General features: G+C 38.8%; 1 protein-coding gene across 2 annotated transcripts in view; it reads left to right on the top strand.

The window, feature by feature from the left end:
- The first annotated feature begins 4161 nt into the window (after positions 1–4161).
- The window catches only part of PRKD1 (protein kinase D1), a 150905-nt gene continuing 129256 nt past the window's right edge, over positions 4162–25810 (top strand). Inside the window, exon 1 of one of the 2 annotated variants that reach the window (XM_074868212.1) lies at positions 4162–4639. In XM_074868212.1, the coding sequence (XP_074724313.1) occupies positions 4448–4639 (192 nt within the window). In that variant the 5' untranslated portion in view covers positions 4162–4447. The remainder of the gene's footprint in view (positions 4640–25810) is intronic. The other variant, XM_074868214.1, reaches the window with a different exon arrangement.

Genomic DNA, 25810 nt, shown 5'->3' with positions numbered 1-25810 from the left:
TAACGGACTGTGCTCTGGATGCAAATCAGTATGCCAAGATGCTAGACTGTTTGAAAAAATGGCATTAGGATGCCTGATCAAAGCAATGAACCTAGAGGTGTGTGCATGGTTCAGGAATGTGTGACATGAGGGAAACAAAAAATTCTGGTGGTGGAATGCAAAAATGGGTATCGGCCTGATTCAGCAATAAGAAGTGTCTTTGCCTACTTTAACATTTGATTTTTGTTGCAGGTTGAGGAGGTAAATTTTCAAGGATGAAAGCTGTTATTTTCAGCAGCAGCTTGGAAAAGTCCCTCTTCCACAGGTTCATGCTCTGCATGGAACAGCCTATGGAGTCCAGTAGAGGTGAACAAGTGGAAGTGACCTAAGGAACAAAGGGTTTATGCCAACTCACTTTCTTCCTGGACAGATGACGCCTTCCTTCAGAGGTAGAAAAGATACACTTCTTTCAAGGCAGAAAGAAAGATGACGATCTTTACATCTTTGAATTTGTGTGTGCTGACAGAGATAAAAAAATCTGCCTGTCCTTTTTGGATCCCATTAAGAACATAAGAAACAGCTAAAGGCAATTATCTTCCTCTCTGACCTTGGAAAACAAAGAAGTTACCACTGTACTGAGCCTAAAAATCTTGTGTGTGAGTAAACTCTCAGTCTATATTTGAAAACATTAAAAAAGGTTATGTGTCACTTTCTTTGCTTATTCATTCTAATGACTAATCATTTTCACAGCTAAAATTTGAGCCTTATTTCCAGCCTCAATTTCTATCCAGCTTCCAGAGACTGCTTCTTCTTACTTCTTTCTTTGCTTTAGTCCTCTTTTCTTCTCCTTGCCAAGATACGCTATACTACTGAGTACACTGTCAAGCAACCTGCTTTTCAAAATACTGATCCCAGAAGTAGATATGATATTCCACTATCTGCCTCACAAAACCAGTAGTAATCATGTCATTGTAATCACCTGTGTTCTACTTGCTACATAAACATATTGGAACTAAATTTTAGGTCAACAACTTTGACCTAAAAACTAACACCATCTATGTCAAAGAAACTGCCTTATAGAATATTCTCCATTGTTTAGGCATATTCTGCATTATTCTTTGCTATGTGTTTGATTTTTTAAAATTAAAACATAGGCACCATGTAATTGCTTGTGTTAAAGAGCAGAAAGATAAATGGGTAACTGGCAGTTCGGAAAGGACCGGTTACATCACAGATAAAGAAATGCAGACAGCAATAAAAACTTCATGAAGGGGATTTTCTTATTCTTAATGAATAGAATTCTGTCTATACAGTGTACTAAGCCGAAAGAAAAGAAGAAAGAGAACGGTTTCAGAAAGGCATCTAAGTGGATGGTCAAGTATACAATCCACGAGAACATAGAGAGACCACTATTCACCCTTCATAGTGTAGGAATCCAGAGTAATTAGAAGTAACATTACAGCAACTGCTCCTTGGGGGCAGCTGGGAGAGGTTTTCATAATGTGACATTACAGTGATATCCTCAGCTGATTGCCCTCTTCCTGTACATAGCTAGATGCATAAACTGTATAGCCATGTGTGGCAAACTCATTTTTTTCCCCTGCAAGTTCATGTGGCAGTTCATTTATTGCTTAATTGATCTGTACAGGTGCAGTGAAACCTAAAGTTCCAGCGTTTTTTCCAACTGCATGTACAGATGGGCTCAACCAGGCATGCACACTGTATCAGCTCACAGGGAAGAGAACAGACTGCTGTGGATGGTCTTTTCCCCTCCCTGGCATCGGCGCAATAATTCTCCCATCTAGAAGAATCATGAAAGAGATGATATTTCAGTCAGTACAACAGGCCAGGTCGTAATCCAGATCACATCATGTAATTTCACTGAACCCTTTTATAAAGAGCATTTATATATGACTGGCTGACATGGCGCTGAAGAAGTCCTGCCCTCATCTATTCTGATTACAAAGGTGTATTCAGCATGGCCAATACACTAACCAAACGACTCAGCAACATACAACTTTTTGAAAATACTGTAATCTTTCTGAAGAAACTTGCATCCATGTCTGCACAGGGCATGCAGATCTGTGGGTGAGTCACAGCCTATGAGGTCTATCACTAGATTTCACATAGATGAGAAAACCAAGGATATATAATTCTCAGCATTGCTACTGCTACCTCTCCTCTTTGGTTATTTTAACAGTTGCAGAAGAGCTGTAACACAGCGTATAGTAGCTAAGGTCATATACAGCTGTCATTTTTCCACTCTTTCCCTTGAAAGCAAATGTCATCATGTGACTCATGATGTGAAATGCTCACTTATGTGACCCTATAATTAAATATGGCAAGGGTAGGAAAGAGGGGGACAATTCACCACCCCTATTGCATCAGAGCCACATCTGCTTTTGCCACAGTGAGCTGTAGGGAAGAAGCAGAGTAGTTGATGACAATTATGACACTTTACTGCATTCAAGGACCACCAGAACGATGCAGCAAGGCTGCAAGGTCTTCTAGTATGCTTCTTTCAACAGAGGAGAAGTAGGAACTACAGCGCTCAGAAAAAAACTACCACCAGCTACCTGATGTGGCTCTGTCCTTGCATTTGAACTTACAACAGCCATTCGGGGATGGCACCCGAACCTGACATGCTCTTCCTGCTCCAGATTCACACAGCCCTCCTGTGCTGAATCCCATACAGAATAGCTGGCTGGGCTGTGGGATCGTGGGAAGCTTGTGGTAGTTATAATGCCACAGCAGGGTTTCACCTGGGTGTATAAACATACATGCTCCAAAATATCTGAGCATCAAAACATCTAGTATATGGGGAGCTGCTAGGAAACAGCCCATCACAATGCTAACCAGCATAACCAGGGTACACTACTGCACTGAGATGGATTCATTCCTAAGGAAATACTGAAGACAACAGCAAAATTAAGTATGATTTTCAACAGCAAAGCCAAAGAATATGGTTGAAGATGATTATTACTCCTGATGTGATAAGAAAAAGTATACTAAGTGTGACTAGTAATCATTTCATTCTAGAGCGCTGACATTTTCAGCAGATTTGGTAGTCTGTAGAAAATGCTAACATGCAACAATTTCAAAAGAAGATTCACCAAACAATAAACGGATTCAAAAATTATATAGACAGTAAGGTGCTGTATGTGTGCAAATCCCAGGTGGGAAACAAGCTGACAGTAGTAAAGTGAGTCCTAATAAGCCAGCTGATCAAAATGAAACAACGTTGCAGCTGTACATTTGGTCAAAAAAGCAGTTTGTCAATTTGATCAACCACTGCACTTACAAACATACATTTAGTACTGCCATCCCTACAGGTGCCATATATGTAGGTTAAGAGTTCCTCTGTTAGTATCTAAAATATTTACAGTTCACGTTTCCATTGCCATCACAGATTTCCAAGTGGAGGTTAGGGATGGACTTTTCGGACTAAACGTTGCCTGCCACCGGTGCTGCTGGCGCAAAGGGATGGGGCTCATGCCGATCCCGAGAGCGGGGAAAAGTAACTCATCCTGGTTCTCGGTGGCAGGGAGCTCCTCCTTAGCGCAGGCTGTACCTGAAACCGGAGGCTGTTTTGGAGAAGAGGTGGGTGCGAGCTGTCGCTTGCATCCTTCCCCAAACCTACGGGGGCTGCAGGAGGCGGCGGCCCGGTGCTGGCCGCAGCGCCCGGCCGAGGCCAGGCAGAAGAGCGGGGGCCGGGTCAGAGCTCCCGCTCCCCTGGCGCTTCTCTTCGTCCTCGAGGGCAGCTGCCGCCAGCCTGCCCGGGAGAGGCCGCGCTGCCGGCCGGCGCGGGAACACCCCGGCTCCCCTCAGACTCTGCCTCCTGCTGCGGCCCGGGAGGGCGCAGAGGACCGGGCGAGGCGGGATGGAGGCGGCTTTGAGATACCGCCCGACGGGCTGCCCGGGGGAGGGGCGGCTCTCCCCTCCCCAACACCGCAGCTGGGTGGGGAGACCAGAGGCGGCTGCGGCGAAGCCCCACCGCAGGGGGGGCCACCAGGTTCGGCGGGGGCTGGGCGGCGCGGGGGCCGCGCCGGCCCCTGCCGCCTGCCGGGACGCGGCCGCCGTGTGGCGGTGGCGGCTGTGGCGGCGCGGCGCGGCCCAGGCGGGCGGCGGGGCCCGTCCCGGCGGAGGGCGCGGCCCGTCCCGCCCCCGCGCCGCGCACGGCGCCAACAGCCCGAGCGGCGGCACCACCTCGGCGGCGCTGGGCCGGGCTCCCCCCTCGCCCTGCGCGTCTCTCTCACCGCCTTTTCCTGTCTGCATCCTGCCTGGTCCTCCGCGCCCCCCCCCCCCCCCCCCCCCTCGCCATTTTCACCCGGGAGGAGCTCAGCGGGACTTCCCTGAAACTTCGCGGGGGAACTCGCCCGGCGCCTCCGGGGCGGCCGCAAACTTTTCGCTGCGGCGCCCGCCTCTCCGCCTCCGTCCCTGACCCCGCGGCTCCGGCGGGAAGTTTTCGATGAGCGCCCCTCCGCTGATCCGGCCGCCCAGCCCGTTGCCGCCGCCCGGGGCTGCTGCTGCCGGCGGCGGCGTCGCCTTCCACCTCCAGATCGGGCTGAGCCGGGAGCCGGTGCTGCTGCTGCAGGACTCCTCGGGGGACTTCAGCCTCGCCCACGTCCGGGAAATGGCTTGTTCCATCGTCGACCAGAAGGTAAGAAGAAACGCCCCGACCGAGCGCCCTCCCGCCGCCCCCCCGGACCCGCTCTCCGCGGGCGCTGTTGGTGGCTGTGAACTTTCCTCGGCCTCCCGGCTCTGAGGATAACGAGACCGATCGCAACTTTCCTGTGCCTCTCTTCCTCCTCCTCCTCTACCGCCGGCCTCGCTCCCCTCACCCCGGCCCCCTGCTCTTCCTCTGCCGCCCCCCCCCCCCCCCCCCCCCCCCCCCGGTGCCGACGAGGCTCTGTGCGGGATGCTCGCCTCTAAGCCTGGCTTTTATTTTGTTGCCGATGGATGCGATTAGCTGTGCTAATAGCTGTTATTAAAAACAACCCTCAGCCGGATCTATCTGCCTGCTTTTTGTGCTGCGGAAGGAGGGGGAGAGGTAGAAACCTGTCAGCTGTGATGGCAGCGCGGCGCCCTGGGGCAGTTTGCGCGTTGTCCCGGCCTCTGCCGGGAGACGAAACTTTCCACTAAAAAAAAAAAAAAAAAAAAAAAGGCAAACATCAACAAGGAAAAACCAACCCGAGAGCCCAGGATTCAAAGCGGCGCGCAGCGCTTCGCACGCCTTTCCCCGTGCCGGGCAGCCCGGCGGGGCCGTGAGCCGGGGCCGGGGGTCGCGGTGCTCCTCGCCCCACGGGCGGGGGCCAGCGCTCTGCGGGGACCAGCCCGAGAGCTGGCAAGTGGCCACGGCGCAGGAGGGGCCTAAGCCTGCCCTCGCTGGCGGCTGCTGCGGGTGGCGGTGGGTCGCTCGGCGGCGGGGGGGCGGGGAGCGGCGGGCGCTGCGGTGGCCGCGGGTAACAAGGCTGGCACCGCCTGCGGGGTGGCACTCGCCGCTGCTCCTCCGAAGCGGTCGCATTGCTAGGCACAGCTTACCAGGGCTCCGTGCGAGGCACAGCTCACCAGGGCTCTGGTGAAGTGCGCGCAACACGCTAAAATCCATCGCGCTTGCCTCTGAACCTCCGCTGCCCTTTGCCAGTTCCGATTTCTAACAGTCATGTTGTATATTAAAATAAAGTTTTACTTTATCGGTGTTTGTTGTGTGAAAGACCCACATAAAAGTATCATAGTGATTGCAAAGGATGAAAAAAAAGGCTAAATATTCGGGATGGTTATAATGGAAAAAGTTTGGCTTTTTCCCCCTTGTTTTTACTAAGGTAAAATAATTTCAGGCAGGGATTTTTTTTTTTTTTTTTTTAAAGTTGATAGCTTTGCCTTACATCTGTTTGTAGCTCCCATCAATCTGAACTTCACTAAAGAGTGGAATTTTCTTTTTTTTGAACAGCAACTAATGAAGTGTTTTCAAAAAAGTGTTGAAATACGCACCTTCATTTCTAAATTTTGTGGTTTTCTTAGTTTAAGGAATGGTTACTAGCTTTATTAAATTCAATTCTGAAGAAAGGTGTAACTTTTTGTTTAACACTACCATATTTGCTTTCAAAGCCAGGCCAAAACTTGTTACTTGGTAACATCAGAAACAAATACTTTTAATATTTCACCATTCATAAGTTATTGTGCTAGCAATAATGGAAACGTTAAGATTGTTGCATGCATTGTTTATGTTTTTATGCTTGAGTAGTTTATTAATTTCATGGGTTTACTATAAATTTGAGTCTAATACTAATTTCCTAACAATGTACCATTGTTTAAAGAAAACTAAATGCGTTGGCTCGAGCTCAAAGGAGTCAGACTTACTTGAGTAAGTATTGACATAAAAGTTTTTGACACTTCAATTTGTTGCAGTTTGCTGACCTACATAAAAGAGAGCATCGTTTGGCTGCTTCTCTCCAGAGCACACTTGAATGAGGAACTTTCTTCTAGTCACAGTTTCTCAGAGCCCAAATGTCTGCTTTTCCAAGGCTGTTGAGAAGGAAGTGGCTCAAAGAAAGGGAAAACTGCAAGAAAGATAGGTTTAGGTTGTTTGTTTCTTCTTGTGAGGTGGGGGCCTCTACCTCCTTCAATCTGCAGATTAATTTGTATGTTGTGTAGTCCTCAGAATCTCTGTTTTAAGCTTAAACCTGCAAGTATATCTGTATACATGACTTCACTAACACATTGTTTCACTAAACATGACGGGATGGTTTGCATCTACAAAGTTACTTAGCATACTGGCAGAGTATTTTTTTTCAAAAAAAAATTACGTGGTGTCAAGAACTGTTGAAGTAACTTTTTGTGTGTTGTACATTCATGATTTTCTCTTTTTCTGAAATGGCTTGAAGCATTGCTTGCTCTTGATTTTATGAGAAAGATGTATTTGTTTATCACAATCAGTCAGGAGATTATAAAGAATTCTTATTGAGAACTCACACTCTTTTCAAGTTTCTTTCAGTTCTGTAAAGTAGTGGCCTATCAGGTAACAATTTTGTCCCAAAGTCTCTGTTTGGCCTGGATAGTTTAAGCAGTATATAAAGATGAGAAAATGTGATTTTGTTTTTCTCTTCGGCTGTCATGTTAGACTGCTAAAATCAACTCTGTGGTGTGTGTTAAATATTTAAGCAGTCATCTCGTACACAACTTTATTTTTAGGATTATGCTGAATTCTCTTCAGTAGCAGTGTCAGATGATTTGTTATAGAGAGCCTCTTCTATGATAATGTGGATTTACCTGATTCAAGATATTTATGACCCATATTCTGCACAGATTTATACACCAACTTAATTTAGTGCTGCTCAAAATTTATGTTAAATTGAACTACGCTTCTCAGAGTGTGCAAAGTGGAGCGTATTTAAGCCTGAGTAGGATGTTAATATAGAGGGAGGGTGTGCATATATAGATGTATTTATGTATGTGTGTATATATGTATAAACCCACCATATTTGTATATCTTTATATGTTGGTTTTATACATAAATAATATACATGTGCATGCACATATATAAAACTGTTAGTGGTATGTATAATTTAGAAGTTTAGATTTCAATATAAACAAATATTTGCATATATTTACACTAGTGAACTTTAAACAGCAAAGTGAAGTGCCAAGGTTAGGTTTTCTAATTTTGGTAGAGAGTATAGTTATACTAATAATCTAATGTATATGATGTGAAAAATGGAATGAACAAAGTGCGTCTCTTTTTCCATTGTCCATAAGAAGCATTCTTTCAGGAATTTCATCCTGAGATAGCTGTATGTAAATTTTCTTAACAAATCTGAAGATCAAATGGTATGTACCAGTTTCAGGCATAAATTCCGACACATTTAAATCTGTTAAGAACTGCTCTGAAGATGATGAAATTTGATTCCTTTGAGTTTGTGTACTTTGTTTGTCTTTCTTAGAACCAGTGACATGAAAACCTTGAGACTTGTTGATGTGTGGTTATTTTTTCTTCAGCTGAGATGGAATTTTAGCATTTAAATGATGACGTGGTTGACAAGAAATAAGGATCAACTGCAAAATGTGTGTTTGTTTGACTTCTAGGCTGACTCCCCCACAATAACAGTGGGAGGATATTGTAAAATACAGTCTTTGTTTTCTGAAGATAAATAGTTTGAATTATTGCCCTTTTTGGGTTAGCTGCACACAATAGAACCACTTCTCCAGGGCAAAAGTGTAACACAAAGTGCACGAAGTAGGGACATGGCATATTTTTAATTGTCTGCAATTATCATGTTACCAAAGACTAACAAAAGACAAAGGAATGAATTTTTATACAAATTTTAATACAAATTCATAAAAATTTAATTCAAAGGGGAAACTGGTTATTATTTATTGAAATTAATTATTGAAATTCTTTGTCATTGTTATACCTCACATATGTGTTGGGCTACTGTAGTGGCATTGCTAAGTTTTGAAAGCTTTTGAGTTCTCAAGTAAATCTATGGTGCAACATTATTTGACTTGAAATAGCCCTTAGGTCAGCCATTAAGATGATGTTGCCTAGGCCTTCAGCATTTGAAGGCAGAGAAGTTGTGAGGAGTATGGAACACAACAAATACAAGAAACAAAACTTGATCTGAAACAGGAAACAAAATTTGATCTGTATAGGCCATGTGTAGTTCAGACTGATTCATAAAAGTAGTGTTGTAGATGGTTCTCTGCTTTGGATAATTCTGAAATTTCACAGTAGGTAAAAAACCCAAAGTAATAAACAGAAAGTAGGCCATTTCAGGAAGGGGAAAGGACAGAAAAAAATGTAATGAAAATGTGGTTCGATTGGCATACTGCAGCCCAGATTCATCTTTATACAAGGTATTCAGTGTTAAGTTAGGAGAATTGACACAAAGCAAACAAAGAGCTTTTTTAAAGTATTCCTGAGGATTGAACCAAACACGTTCAGGAACAGGTTATGTATCCACTTGTGCTTCTGGTTGTACTTGGTAAGGGAAATATAAGTTGTTCTGAAATAACTAAAACAGGAAAACAAAAATAAGCTTAGTTTTGTTTTCTCAGGCTGGGATCTCTAAACTTGTGGTCTGAGTGAAGAAAAGGGCTTTTCTAAAGGTTGACATGAAAATATGCTTAATCTTTTCTGCAAGGGTTTCAAGCAGCTATGGAAAACATACCAGGTTTGTTTATACAGATGATGTATTTCATCCCCCGCCCCCCCCCAAACCTACAAACTCTCCTGAAATAAATAAGAGCCTGGTGGTAATGAAATAATTTCCTTTGGAGCAGGATAGGGACTCAAGGTAAATAGTGTACTAGAAAGAAATATTTTTAGCCTTGGGATAAACAGAGAAACTGTGACAGGTTTTTACTATGCTGACCAAAACTCATATACCTTCAGTTAAACATAACGGGTTTAGACATTTCATATATTTGCTACATTTTTGTCTGTGGTCACAGTCTTCACGTGTTCTGGAAAAGTTAGTACAGATGTGCTGTTTATCTGTTACATTCTCATGGAATCTTCAACTGGTGTACACTGGAAACAAAATGTTAAACTTTTTTCCCTGAAGTGAGTCTTTCTTTGCACTGAATGCTTCCTTCTACCTGTGTTATGAAAACACCAAGTTGTTAAGTTTCATTTGAGGAATGCAAGGTGCCTTGTCATGCATACAAGCATATTCCAAAGTGAAAGTACTTTTCTAATAATCTCACTCTTACAAACTCAAGTGAGACTTTTGGTGTTTATCATTCAATCTTTTATTGACTTTACATTTATTATTCTCCACCCTGGAAACTCTAAGTCAGTGTATGTAACATTAGTTTGTAGATTAGTTAAAATTACTTTTGGAGCATGTGTGAGAAAACACTAGGAGAGGCATAACTTTGATGAGAGGGAGTCAGTCTGAATTTGTTTAAAGAAATTGTGGGGTTTTTAAGAAATACTTTGTTATCTGTCCTGTCAGTGATCCAGATGAGGAAAATGGGTCTAATGCTACAAACTCATCTAGAGCGTTTGAGAAATTCCCTGCCAAAGATAAAAGGCTACCAAATAAATTCTCATAGAGTAAGATGGAGCTTTGGATAGAGGAAAAGCTTGTAACCAAAGCAGTTGACATTTTAATTCTTAAAGGAATTACAAAAAGAGTCTTGTGTTGATCTTGTGTTAGTCCTACTGATGGCTCCCCCAGGAAATACGTCATTTCCATAATGATTCAAAAAAAAGTAGAAGATAAGTAAGTATATGAGATCTCATTGCCAATGAGATGCAGCTCTGTTGCCAGAGAAAGGATGGAATTTATTATTGAAATAGCAACATTTCCCAGTCAGAAGTGCATATGTGGACATAGTGTGACATGTGCTCAGTGAATTTGAAATACCTGAGGTCTGACTATCTGTCCAATACAAGACTTACTAGGCATAAACCACAGGGATGAGGTGGGAACTCACAGCAAGCCCAGTGTGTCCTGAAGGTGTGGTGGGTGTACTGCTTGTACCAAGGAGGCGATCTGTGCTGTGGATTATGTGTGAAACACCTGGTGTGTCAAATCCCTGTATGGTTTTGGGCAGACTTTGTCCACAGGTATTTTCCCATGATTTCTGGAAGTCCCTCACAAACAACCAAAACTATTTGTTCTTCTTATCCAGATTTCTGCTCCCCCCCCACCCCCCCCCCCCCACCCCCACAGTGTTTGGAGAAATCTGGCTGTGGTTACCATGTGTGTTATACTGTGGTTGCCTGCAAAGCAGCAAACACACTTCTTGAAGTCTGTGTATTGTTACTTTTGGTTTCTTATTTTTACTGTATTTTGTATATGAAACTATTTAAATTAAAAACTTTTGCCAAATGTATGTTTGATTTTATACTATGCTAGCAATTATTTCAAGGACATCTGTGGAATTTTTAAGTTATGGCTATATGAAATTAAAAATTACAACTGCTAAAGAAAAATGAAGTACAGTGAGACTGAGAGTAGTCTGTCTCAAGTAACCTGTGATATGCACATGCATTGTTTATAGGTTTTTTTTTTAATTACTTCAGTACAATGCTACAGGCCATCACTAACTTCTTGACTTTGCCCTCTGGTTGACTTCAGACAGGTTTATGTTGGCATTATGTAATATGGCTGCAGTTATACCCATGCAATTAAGTATATAAATAAAATCTGTCTCCCAAGTCTTTATCCAGAGTGTAGGTGATCTATTCTCTAGAAATATTTAATACTCCCCACACAGCAGTGTGGCTATATATGTGTCTTTAGTCAGTGCTAGCAGTTGACTTGTGTTTGGCTCTTGCTGTTTGGAGCAGGACTTCTCTTTCAAATTGTCATCTGGAGCTACTATATGCTTCCTGCATAATGTCAAATTGTCAGTTTTGGGATAGATTTGAAATCTGCTTCAGCGTGTGTTCCAATAAAATAGTTGTTTCATTTTTCAATGTCAGACTTCAGTGTCTCTTACACAGCGTTGATTGTAGAGGTTCTACTAGAAGGGCTACCTGAATTTTGTTATCACGTCTCATTAATTCCAAACTAATGTGGGTTATATGAGAACTAAAAAAAAAAAATCCCCATTTAGTTGAGAGATCCTTTGCCCCATCTTTGACAGTGATTTCCTGCCCATATATGTTACGTTCATTGTGCTTTACCACTTTATGAGAGGAGACTTTTGATGCAATGCCTTTCTATGCTTGACTGGTGGGCCGCTCACTGGGATGCGCTTGGATGCCCAGCATGAACTTCTCGGTGCTCTGCCTGGACATCACCTTTGTTTACATTCTCGCGGCTTGTGGCATTCCTGTGAGTGTCCAGGATTTTGCAGACCAAACCAGATTTCTTTCACAGGCTTTCAACTTTCTTCTTCCTTATACAAGAATTCTAGTACTTCTAAATGATCTCTTGCTTTTGGGGCCTTTTCTTTCCTTTTAAATATTTCTATCCATATAATAGTCAGATGATGACAGACTTGATGTCACTCAAAAACTGTGTATGAGATTAAAATAACTTGTACATATCTGTCTTTGAACTTTTAAAGCATAAAACCTTGAAGTATGCACTTCAAGTCAGCTACTTCATGAAACAGATTTTTGCTTTCCAAATCCTCTTCTAGTTTTATCTGCTGGAACAATGTGTGAAGATTAGAAAGGTAGTGTAGTGTATCACACTATAATGGGGAGGTAATAGTGTTGACGTATTACAGTGGTATATGCATAGACATAAATTGCAGTGTATATTGCTGTCTTTTGTTTTCTCTTCCTCCGTGTATTTGTTCCTTGTAATTCTGTTTTCTTCTTCAGCTGAGAAAAACTTAGTCAAGAGGTAAGCTTTCACTTCTCTCACCATGCAACAAGTATATTGGTGGTGTGATTGTCTCTCTTACATAGCCATAGCCTGCTGTGTGTGCCTCTTCTGCAGTCAGAACCAGCTCAGAAACGGTTATGGCATTAAAGCTAGAACATAGCTGGTTATTTTGATCAAAATTTATCAAATACCAAATTTTATTATTTTTTTTAAAAAGTAAGAAGCATGAATGTACTTCATCTAATCTGGATCTCAGCTGTTTCCTACGAGAAGAAAGGAGGTATTTAGAGGCTTTTATTAGTGGTCAGCATAAAAAGGTCTTTCCAGTGTAATTTTAAGCACAAGGTATATGCAGGTATATGAAGAGAAGCTGTAACCATGACCACAGTTCCCAGCTTTAAACCTTTATCTTGTACACTTTAAAAGAACTGTATCTGAGTTAATGGTTGGACTACATCATCTTCAAGGTCTTTTCCAACCTAGGTGATTCTGTGATTCTGTGAACATGTCATGTGCAGTCTGAAAGCATGTTCTGTTTTTTCTCTCTTAAGTTGTAAAAAAAAAAAAGAAAAGTCAACCTTGAGAAATATTATTTTTTTTTCAAGTGTTAGAAGTAGTTTTTGTTAGCATCCTGTCAGTTGCAAAAGCGCAGACAAGACACAGCTGGCACCGGGAGCAACATTCTGGCTATGAGGCAATTTGCCTAAAAGATGCTTATCGTTAAAACCAGCAACCATTAGCTTTTTCCTACCACCTGAGAAGTCCTTTTATATAAAAATAGAAATTACTAATGTATGTGGACCATAACAGTAAAGTTATAACATGGTCTCCCTTTTTGCAACATCATATGTCCTTATGTAATTTATGGATGCTAGGGTAGGGTCTGTATTCAGACTGAAACAGTCCTGAAAGCCCCATAGATCCTTGGGTAACAAAATGCTGTTTATGTGATTTAAACCTTCTAGATTGTGATTTTGATCCATGGGTCTGTGGGGTGAAGGAAACCCCACTGATAAGGAGGACAGTATGAGTTATTGACAGTTTTCAGTCTAGCTGTAATGATTTTTGCATTTTGCTCTAGAGTTCGGTCCCCTCTGCATGAACTTTAAAGGGTTGCATTACAGGTTTGCTGTCTGTTTACATGACGTGATTCTAGATGTGCTGACCATGCTCTCTAATGTTGTAAGTGCTGATCTTGTCTGTCTGAGGATTTCATATTGCCACCAAAATCAACTGCATCTAGAAAAATGCGAAAATTTTACACTAAAATAATAGAATGCAACCTTTCAGATATTTGCAATATGTGTGAATTTACGCATTTGTTCTGGTACATTTATTCTACCTACCTCTAAAAAGAAGGAATGCAGCAAAATATGTAGAATATGAGTAGGAGTCAGTCCAGTTCCAAACCCACATAGTTTTCACTGCATTTTTTTCCCAAAGAGTTGGCTGTCCTGCACAAAAATTTAGGAAAAAAAAAAAAAGTAGAGTGAAAATTGAAACAATCTGGTAAGAGTCTGTGTGTGTGCTTGTGTGGGGTTCGGGGGGGGATTAAATTAGGGGAGAGGATCTCTTCGTTCTATCTAGACTATGTGTTTTTATCCTCATTTCCCAAGGAAAATTAAACTTTGCTGTCTGTGTGTTACTCTTCTGTTATGTCTGCTGGCCTGTTTGTCACAAGAAGCTTGGTAAGTCATTGTAGCAGAGAGAGTTCAAGTAACCAGCTAACAGATCGTTAGGCAGAAAATATGACAAAATCAAATAATTTTGAAAATAAAAACTTGTGCTCTACATCTAGAAATGTCTCTCTAGTATATCTTCAATCTGTGTTTATGATCAAGCTTTTTATTTTCATGCCATGTGAACTTGACCCAGAGAATGACACATTTTTCAAACCTATAAACAAATGCCACTGTCTTGACTTTCAGTTCTTAATCTAGGTTAAAGGATCATCCAATGTAAACCTCCTCTTTCTTCCTTCCATTTGACTTCTTTTATTTGACAACAGTCAGAGCCGAGGAGGTCCTGACCTGTATTCTCATGCTGAATTAGTTCTTGATGTGAACTAAGTACTTTAAGAGGACTTACAAAGATGATAGAGCTAAACTCTTCTAGTTAGTGACAGAAGCTGAAATAAAGAGCAATGACTGCAAATTATGGTTTGAAAGAGATTCAGACTGGACATTAGGAAAAAATTTTGCTAGGAGAGTAGTGCAGTATTGGAACAGGTACCCAGGAAGGTGCTGGAAACTTCATCCTTCTTTTTTGTACTTGGGCAAACAAAATTTTGTGTTGGACCTAGTCCTGCTGTTAAGTGAGAAGTCAGACTAGATAACTTCTAGAGGTTTCATTGTTTCTGTGATGCTCAGAGTATGCAGTTCACCATGGTCAATAATTAAACTAATACTCAAAGTAAAGTAACGGCATTCCCCAATCAGACACAGCTAAAATTCAGCAGTTGACACAGCCTATATATGGCTTTAATCAATCTATTCTTTTTTCTTCATGTGTTGTATCTGTAGTTTCTTGTTAGTCTCTGATTTGAATATCTAAAAGTTATATCTGATAAAAATTAAAAGTTATAGCTGATAGTTAAATATACCTACTAAAGATGAGATAGAGAACAGCTGGAAAACACCATCTCTAACAGTGCTTTTGAATCTTTATGTGTGTATATTTGTTGCATTAATGCCTAATAGATATTAAGCAGCCTGTATTATGATAGAGTCATTTTATATGCTATATTGTGTACAGGGAAGAAGTTCCTCCCTTCAGTACTTTGCAGTCAAGGTGTTATTACAAGGTGTTAGCTGGTAATTACACCACATCTTAAACCACATGGAATGATATCTCAGCATTAAAACCAGCAGATTATCAGCAGTATCTCTGAAGAAAACCCTATGAGAAATCCACTTTAGGTTGTGGGCAAAAGGACTGAAGTTCCTCATGGGAACCTGTGGTTAGCAAAAATTGTTAGTAAAAACCACCACCCCTTTCAATATGAAATAAAGACCTTGGCTCTTATGGATTAAAAATAAAAAATAGTGTTAGATAGGGGAGGGGCCTGCTGAGTTATCTGTCCTCATGGAATGGTGAAAGGTCAGTCTGTGCAGAGATGAAAGGGACTAATGATAAAATGAAGTAGTATATCCATCTGCTGCAAAGACTACTTTAAGTGGAACAATGTGTAATGCTTCAAGGAAGGCAGGAAATACTGGTTGAAGTGAACTGATGAGGACATGCTTGATTTATCTGTCTTCACAGGGAGGACGTGTGCATGTTAGAGATGTTCCATGGGGAAAAAAAAAGATGTATTATTTAGACCCCACCTTGCTGTTAGGGCTTAGAAGGAAGGCCAAGGTGATGGCAAGCTAGTGTTTGTTGTATTAGTTCTTGCTTCTTTACAGGCTCTTTCTATTTAGGCATCTAATGTTAGTATCCTGGACTGACAGACAGTCATTGAGTAAACTAAGGGCATACAGTCTAAGCTAAAATCTGGCTGCTGATTGTTCAACATATCTTAACATGCTATGCATTCATAGATGGCACATAATTGTATGTGCAGTTGTATGTTTAAATTTAAGAATGTTAACAAAATTTTGATAACATTCAGAGTACTGTTTCATACTGCAGTCACGTAATTTTGTTAAATACCTTGGTTTGCCCATGAGTAAGTGCTCTGTGTTGTTGGAAAAACAGATTTGTGGCAGTTTGCTGACAGTTTGGCAAGCTTCACTTTTTTGGGTATAACATAGATAAGAGAATAAGGATGAAATCCATTTTGAAGACTGTGAAGTGCGAAACAAGAATTTCTAAACTTTTAAAGCTACTGAAAATCAGACGTTTTTTCAAAGGTGGCCTAAGAACAAAAAACTTGATTTAGCCAGTTTAAAAGGTTGTCAAATGTCTGCTTCCTTATTTGAGAGGTAAATAATATGTAAAAACTTGCTAGAATGTATCTGGAGATGCCTCAGGAAAAGATCTGAAAGAAAAAAAAAACCTTCGTGGGTCTCCCTAAAATACTGAGTGTATTTCATCCATTGCTGACGAGTGAGGCTGCATTGTTTACCTTTAATTTAGGAAGTGTATTTTTTCTGTTAAGAAATCAATTTCTGAGCACTTATGTCACCATTTTCCCCCTCTATTCAGCAGTAGAAGAGGGAGGTTCTGAAAACAACAAAAATCATTATATAACAAGAGAGAGGCTTCACAAAGGGCAAGTCAAAGCTTAATTTCCATCTTTTCAATGGGAGTGTATAACAATCTTTCACTAATGTGGCTTGATTGTTACCCCCTTCTTTTCCCAATGTGTTTCAATCAGAAATAAATGCTGAATGTCACTTGCCATGTTGATGTCATGCTTATATGAGTACAGGTAAACAATAGGACAAGAGTTTAACAAAAAAATTTGAGACTGAACCTCATGATAATTACAAATACATTTATAAAGATTGATAACCATTCAATTTCTTTTAATCCAAGGCAGATGCTATTATTTGATTCCAAAGTTTGCATTCAGATCCTCATGAATTAGATGATCAACCAGCTCTGCAACAATTTGAAAATACATGAAGCTTTAAATTAGAATAACTTGTACTTTTGTTCTTTCTCTAGATGTAAAAAGAATTGTTTATGTATGTGAATGCAGCGTTATGAAAGAACTTTTGCTTTCGCTACACAGGCATTATTTTGTCTGTATTGTGGAAATAATCCTTTGTATTAGAATTAGAAGCATAAGCACTAGTATTAACCCTTTGAAGTTTGCATCTTCAGGTGTATAGAAAGGCATTTCTGTGCTGGCTTTACAAACTTTGGTGTTAAGGGATACAGAAAATACTGAATCTGAGAAATGTGTATTTGATCATTTCTCTGACTCCTGCTGGCCATGGATGCCACTGGCCAAGTCACTTCTTCCCTAACATATTTCTGCATGTTTTGTTGATACTGAGGAGGACTAAATATGAATAAAGCAGGATTTTGACTGTGAATATTCTTAACAGAATTGTTTACTCTGTGTAAAATATCTTAAGAATTTCATATGTAGAAGCTTATAAATACGTAATTTTGGATGAATCTTAGAATTTACAGTGCAAAGATGTGTGTATACAACCAGAAATATTGATGAATATTTATGTAATATATCCTTAGAATGTTTCTAAAATGTTAGGAAATGATAATTGTTAGTATATAGATAACTTGCTAGTTACAAATAACAAATAAAAATTATTGCAATGAATTATAGTAGTATTAACTACAGTGTATATTGAAGATTGGTTTTAAATTGTATGAGAAATTTGTATGGAGTGTAAAATACACTTTTAGGCACATTTCTGACCATGAAAGTCTTGTCAGAATTCTGTGAATGAACTCTTGGGTCAAATACTCATTCTAAAGTTGGGTCTGTATTTATTATTGTTTCTTCTGGAGCATAGTTGTCCTTCATTCCAGTATACTGTTAAATTTTTCTGATTTGTATTTTCTTAATGGTGTTCTTCAGTAATTTCCAAAGACAGAGATATACTGTGGAAGAGACTACTTTTGTAATGGTTTTTTTTGTAAGACAGAAAAATGTGACTAAAATGCCAGTACAAAGCAAATGTCAACAAAGTATATCTTACCCTTTTCAAGAAAAGAAAAGATTAATCATTTCTTGTATTGATAATTTTTTTTTATGTATAGACACTTTGAAATGACAGTGTTACTGGACGTTTTTGAAACTTGTTTCTTCTTGTGGTTGTATCAGGATGTGGATATACAAATTTGTTTCAGGTGTTTCTAAGTGTGAAAATATGTCAGTTTGCAGGAAAAATCAAGGTGCTTTCACATAACTTTTTTTTAAAACATGTTAATACATCAAATTTTACTTTTTATGTTTGTGTAGAAAAATAAGATTTTTTTCCCCTTATTATTTTTTCTTTGTTTAAAAAAATTTTCCAAATTAATTCCTAATTTTAAGGAGAGATTTTTTTCCAGAGTCTGCTTCAGCTGTTGGTGCCCTGGAAATTTCTATAGTTTTCTGATTTTTAAAGGAGCCAGAAGTAGCTCTCATATTATCAGAGTAAAATGTCACTGAAGTTTTTATAGTGAAAAATACAGAAACATCAGCATGATTATGGTAGGTGACCTCTCTTCTTTTTGGTCTTTGATCAGTGAAACATTGTTTTGAACTATGTGACAGGGTATATTTTATTGAAGACTTTACATCGCAGAGGTTGTTCTGCTCATTGAAACAAGGAGTTTGCTACATCTGCCCCTAAGTAAGCAGGATGGGGAAAAAAGAGTAGAAATGATTATTTATGATGCTATCACATTGCCAGTGTGAGAAAAAGTGGCCAAAACCTTTTAGTTGCAGGTTCACATTTCTTGTGACTTAAGCTGATGTGTAGTTGAGGAAGTACATATAGTTAAAACCTCACTGGAAAATCATTTTTAGCTGCCCATTATTATCAGAAGGGGGCATACAGTTGTTATAGTCATCACAAAGTTGCTGTTGTAAACTCTTAATGTGGTGGTTGACTCAGCTTTTTGGACCTATATACCTTTAGTTTTCTAATTTAGAGCTTTCTAGTTCATCTGAATTCAGTATTGACCCTCCTTTAAGCAGCAGATTGGACTGGAGGACCTCCCAAGGTCTCTTCCAGCCTGAATAATTCTGCAGCTACAAGGGATAAAAATTGAAAAAAGAGTTATTTCCCTTATTACGTAAAAATTTACATTTTCTGCTTAGCAGTCTGTAGTTTTATGCAATGAAATAATTAAATTTACTCCTTCTTTGCAATTTCTTAGATGGTAATATTGAAGACCACAGCTTGCAGTTTCATATTGGAATCTGTTTTATCTATTTTATATTGAATTTCCCTCAAGTTGCAAATAGCTGCAGTTTCCCTTGAGTGCTTTATTATGCCATTTAATCTTTCTTTTTGAAGTAAACTACTGGTTTTCAATAGTATTTTATGGATTTATATTTTTAAAAATAATTTATGGATTTTTTTTTTAATTATTGTTTAAACCTTCAGGGAAAGGCTAGAATAAAATTGTTGTTACCTAAGTTATTTGTATCTTCATGATTGGGTTTCCTATAAAGATAAGGAGGAAAAAAGTTTAAAAAGAGAAATTATTATTTTCTGTTATTTGTAAAGATAATTCCATTCCCTGAGGTACTCTACTGTTCTCTACCGCTTACAATTTTTCTTGGTATTTAAAAATTCTACAGCAAAGGCTTTTCAGTTCAGTAAGTAAGAGTTTCTGTTTAACTATATATACTATATATGGAGATATTTAATCCGGACAGTCTCTTCATCTGATTCAAACATAATTCATTTTCTCATTATTTCATATAATAGTGATTAGAGTAGTTGCTCAGTATGTAAATGTTTGGGTTTTCACAACACTTAATTTTTATTTTGAACTGAATATTATGTATGTAGCATTTAAGCACGTATTCAGCTTTTCCTCTATTGGTCATCTGATCCAGCTTACTTCACAACTGCTCTGGAAAGTCAGCGGGGGAATGGGAACAAATGACAGGTGGATGGAGTGGACCCTATTGAAAGAAACCAGATCTTGGTTTTCTAAGTCTAAGACTTTATGTGTTAGTTGTTTTGTCATCTCAGCCCTTCCACACACCCCACTTTTCTTTTTTTCCTATTGGTTGGGTTCAGTTACATGTGATGGAAGACTAGAAATATCAAAGAGAATTTAGTTCTTCTGTTTTTTCAAAGAGACCAACATCTGGGTAGAATGAGGAGCCAAGTAACCTGACTGAAGGTAGGCTGCCCTGGAGCTCAGGTTTATTAGGTTGCAGAGAATTCATACAGGAGGCAGACATTTCAACTAGTCTAGGCATAGAAAATTTTACATTGGGATTTAGAAACAATCGTGAGACAACTGCATTGGAAATCAAGCTTTATTATTACTAGGTTAAATGGATGCAAATCATTGTGCATCCTTAGATTCTCTTTTGCCTTCTAATTTGCCTCAGCAGACAAAATTAGAGGAGCTGTTTGTAGGTTCCCTAGTTATATGTAAATTCTTAAATATTGATAGAATATTAATGAGCTTTCCTAAATTAGTTATTTATTCTAGATATCTTTCATCACACTGTCTCTCCTAGGATCTCAGGATCTGGGCTATGACTCTTATGGGACAGGCATTTTTCTGAAACGAGCAAGATCACTTTTCTTGCCCCTTCTCACCACAGATTTATGTCTTGGCATCTTTTTGTATTGTTCCAATGTGCAGTTTTAGACAGAATACAATTTGTGTTGGTGTTCTTCTTTTTTTAGAAAAGAAGGCCACCAAAACAAAAAACATCAAAAGAATGGACCCCCTTAAAATTCTGCTACAAGTATTGTTGACTTTGAGATTCATAATGGCAAATTTGAATGAAAATATCATATAAAGGATCGATGTGCATCTAAACAAGAGTTTTCAGAAAATAAAAAATCTGTGACACTTTAAAGACACTTTATAATAATTCTTCCTACAGGTATATATGCAACCTCACATGCTCCAGAAAACCATGGTTAGATTGGATTACAATTCACTTTAATGTCTTTACACTTTTCTGATAGGAGCGTTTTATTACGATTATTTTGGTAAAGTATAATGATAGTAATTAAAACTTTGTTAATTTTAGAATATATTGTGTATAGCTTAGTCACACAAGAATAGAATAATTCTACTTCTCATTTTTAATTCTCTTATTTTGTACAGTAAAGTGATCATTTTTTTATTTTGTGCAGCGTTATTTATATATGAGGACAACTCTGTACAAATATTTATGTAGTTGCATTATACATTTGGACTGCTATGGATGTTGTGCAAAAAAATCTCATAAGCATACTGAAATTCACAGGACAACTGTCAGATTTGTAAACATTAACTATGTGGATTCTTCTGTATTTTTTCCAAGAAATTAATGGAACTGCTTTTGAAAGAAAATTTTTAAACTAGTTTTTGTTTGTTTGTTTGTTTGTTTTTGCCAAGTTGCATTCTGGAATTAATTTTCTCTTATTGCTTGGAAAATGGGACTTTCGGTAAGGGGAATGTAGACATATACAGGGCTGTTATACAGGACATGGAACCTATAGTATTTTATAGAACACCTCTTCAGGCCAAAGAGCATTCATAATGAAAGGTCCAATTCCTGTTCTTGTAGTTCATGTGAAGACATGGTGACAACTTGTGCTTTTTAAAAATCACACAACAATGAATAGGTGAAGGAAGAATTCTGCACGTAAATGTTCCTCTAGAAAGTAAGTACTGAAGGCTGTCATACAGGGACTTGGGTTGGGAAAGCTGGACAAAAATGAAGGGCACCTAATGAAAAACAGCTATCAAAATTATCTGTGTGCATATATTTTTGTTTGGAATCTGTATAATAACAAAGACATGGCCTGAAGCATATTAATGAAACATGAAAATTTAGGTTCTTAAAGATGACTTTTACATATTTTTTTTTAAAGTTAGCTTGACTTTCCAGAAAAATAAGGGAAAATAACTAATTACAATACTCTCTGAAACATCTTGAATGAGGTAAAAAATACTGCATAAATAAAGATGAGCAAATGGATTATATTAATACATTATTGCTAAAAGAAATTGTCAGTGACTTCCCACTATTCTAAATTTCTGTTGCATAATATTGCTTTATGCAATAAAGGGACAGAATATAGGTAAAATGCATGTGGAAGACATTTTGCAGTATTTTGAAAGTGCATAAGTTACCACTGATACTTGTGCGTTGTAAAAGGTCCATTAACATAGGTTTCTTCTATGCTAGACTGGGAATCTTTCCCAGCTTCAGAGGCAGGTGGGTGGAGGCCTGGGAATATGGGCTGTGCTTGGAGAGGTCCCTTGCACACCTTGGAGCACACCTGCCCAACAGTATATATTGAACGTGATACCTGTTACATAGACTAATGCAGCTCAATGAAAAAGTGACTGTGGGATAGTGAATTTGGGATATCTCACTTGGAGAGCATGAAAAATGAAGTTGGTTTGCTGTCTTTTGCCGTGCACATTTGACTTTTGGAAATTTTCACTATAACATCCATAATAGTATAGATGATCCAGCAGAATCAATTTTTTATGGTCAAAGAAATAATTCAAAAATCCTCTCTGGAAACTATTTGATAAAGAAAAGTAATCATGACCATATTTCTGTGGTGGTTTTTTTTTTGTTGTTGTTGTTGTTGTTTTTGTTGCTCATGGACATTTGTAAAAATACAATTTCAAATAAGGACATACATTTTATTTTTACAGTTTGTTTGCACCACAAATAGAAGCTAGTTTTAGCCTAATGAGAGCTGCAACTAAACCTAGTCGCAGGTAGCAGTTCCACCTAATTGCTTAGCTTATATGTTTTTAATAGTACAGTTTCATTTGTGTTGATGCCAAAGATATTCTTAAGTTTTAAGAAAAATACTTTATTTTCTTGTATATTTTAAGAAGATACCACAGAATCAAACAGAGTCATTGAGGTTAGATGTGAATTTTTTTTAGCTGACATGTCATCTTTTGATACAAGATTTTTGTGATTGCTAGTTGAAGATGCTTGCCAAATGGATTATATCTGCTCTTTCATGAGGTAACAGATTGTAAGCTAGATACCAAGAAAAATGTCTTTTAAGACATGGGCTTAAACAATTGACAGAATATATGAAAACAGAATTTTCATGTTTGTCCTGGTTTCAGCTGGGATAGAGCTAATTTTTATTAATAACTAGAGTAGTGCCGTGTTGTGGATCCAGGATGGGATTTGGTACAAGCAGAACGTTGGTAATACGCTAATGTTTTCTGTTGTTGCTAAGAGATCAAGGACTTTTTCACCTTCCCATGCCCTGCTAGTGTGCAGGTGTACAAGAAGCTGGGGGGGGAGCTGAGCCAGAGCACCGGACTCAAATTGGCCAACAGTATATTCCATATCATGTAATCTCACGTGCAGTGTATAGATGAGGGTTGGCTGGGAAGCTCTCGTTTCCAGGATTGAAGTTTCGGTATCTTCTCTCCTCTGGGATTGCTAGCTGGGAATGGTCTGGTCATCAGTGGCGGGTGGTGAGCAACCTCCTTGTGCATTACCCATTTGTATTTTCTATTATTATTTGTTTATTTCAATTATTAAATTGTTTTTATGTCAACCTACCAGTCTCTTTACCTTCACCCTTCCAATTCTCTCTCCCATTGCCTGGGTGGGGAAGGGTGAGTGAGTGGCTGCATGGTGTTTGGCTGCCGACTGGGTTTAAATCATGACAGTGTGGGTTGTTTGGGTTTTTTGGTTTGGTTTTTTTTTTTTTTTTCAAAAAGGCAGTGAAGAACCTAACACTTGACCTCTAGGAATAGGTTGTTCTTAATACTTGGACATTCACAAGGAAATATGTCTGTGATAAGAAGAGGGTTTAGTTAGTGATGTGCTGTACTTGAGTTCACAAAAATACCATTTTAAAAAACATGAATATACTTTTTACTACCTAGTATGTACTGATTTGCACTGTAACAACTGTCAGATGGAACTGTTCTTCTAGGGTGAGAGAGAGGGAGAGATTTACAGTGCTGTGTGAAATTGAAACTTTTTTTGTATGATAGAATAGTTTTGATCATGCAAAATCTAACTAGGTGTAATTAGCGTATATATTGAATAAATCAAATATTTTTACAGAGTTGGTGGTACCCTCCCTGGCCCTCCAAGTCCCAGTCCATGAACTAACCAAATAACTCTACATAATTGGCAGGTAAATGAGACAAAGGCCAAAAATGAGATGAAATCAACTGACTTCTGTAATGCTCTCAGCTGCTAAGAGGAAGTTAATAGATAAAGGTACCTGTTTCTGTGTAAAATTTTCATCTTTAATTTGGTTTTGCTAGTCTGCTATTGAGTACGGGATTAAAGTCTTTGTTAAACAAGCCTATGTGAATAAGCTGACATAATAGCTGCCCTCCAGACATGAGCCTGCATCTGTTTCTTTAATGATTCTTTTAGAGGTGGATTGAGATGTCAGGAAATGGTTTTTAGAGAAGCAGTATCAGTTTTCCTACTATTACTCTTGATATTTTCAAAATTTATGTCTTTGTTCTTATTCAGCATATAAGCACTGAACCCTGTTCTGTAGAAGTGCTAGTTAACTGATTGTTCTTCATGCTTACTTGTCTCAAACTGTTTCTCCAGTAACATGTCCCTGTAAAACTTCATCCTCTTTTCTTCAAGTCACTTCTCCATATTTTTTTTTTTGAGATATTTTTGAATTCTAATCCTGTCTCTTAATGAGCTTGCTGTCCATCTCAGTTTCATATAAAATGAAAATTTGGTAAGAATTTGCTCCGACCCATCATCCAGATAGTCAGTGAAATCATTGTGAAGAACTGGACCAAGACTAGGTTCCACTTTGTAACTTGCCTTTCTCGGCGTTCTTCAACACGTCCTTGCTTTTTGACAGTGCTAGGGACTCCATTTGGGTCTAAGTTATCCATTCAGTTTTGTCTTTGTTTTAAGACAATTTCAGGTAAGTAATGTCAAATTTGCTTCTAAGAATATCATGTCAAACAGTATCTGAAAATGTGTCACAGTTAAAATAGGTGGCTTCTGCTGCTTCTTTAACTCTACAGCTCACATTATCCTGTCAGAGAAGTTAGATTTGTTTTGTAATAATATGTTCTAAGCATATGTAGATTGTTTGCTACCTCTCTCCTGTCTTCCATGTTCATATAAGTAATCTGGTAGTTAAGAGCCAGTACTTTTAGGATGCAGGCTGACCAGTCTGTAATTCCCAGATTCCTCTCTTTTCCCCTGACTTTTATGTCTAATAGTCTTCCATTAAGTCCTACCTTACTGCATTTATCCATGAGTTTTTAAATGCAATTGCCAAGGGTACTAAAATTGCTTTGAATTGCTTTATAAAATGCTAGATGAAGTTCTTGAGTCATCCTTTTTTTGCAATACCGACTTTGTGTGAGTACTCCAATTTCTTTTTCTCTGTCCTGGGTTAGTCATCTTTGTTCTGGTGATGTTTTTAATGACACTTGATGAAGAAAAACATTTGAAAATTTATCCTTTGTGATGTCTCCATGGAGTAGCAGGCAAACTTCTGTTACATGTCTAAAACTATATGACTGTAGCCAAATTATTACTTGGTATTGCTGATACTTTTTACTCATGAAGTCTCTTGTGCCTTTTTTTTTGGTCTGGCCTTTATAGTGTTGTTTTGTACTCAACCTTCTTAATTAAATCAAGTTTCCACTTTCTGAAAGTCTTCTTTTTATGTTTGAGGTCCATCAAAACCACATGATTTGCTTAGTTCAGTCTTTTAGTACACTTTCTTTCTTCAGCCTGTTTAATTTTTTAATGGAACTGCAGATTTGGGTTCCTCCTTAGACTTTTCTCAACTCTGAGATTATTGAGAACTGCAAGGCTATTGCTTTCATTTTATTCTTCTCATTCCTGTCTTCTCTGAGGAATGTGAACTCTCTCATGCTGTACTTGCTCTTTGCCAAAGTGCTTTTCATCTTCTCCTTCTCAGTCATTTCCTTTGTATTGGTTGTATTCA

Source organism: Strix uralensis, chromosome 4 (genome assembly GCF_047716275.1).
Source record: "Strix uralensis isolate ZFMK-TIS-50842 chromosome 4, bStrUra1, whole genome shotgun sequence".
Taxonomy (NCBI): Eukaryota; Metazoa; Chordata; class Aves; order Strigiformes; family Strigidae; genus Strix; species Strix uralensis.
This window is presented reverse-complemented; position numbering and strand designations above follow the sequence as displayed.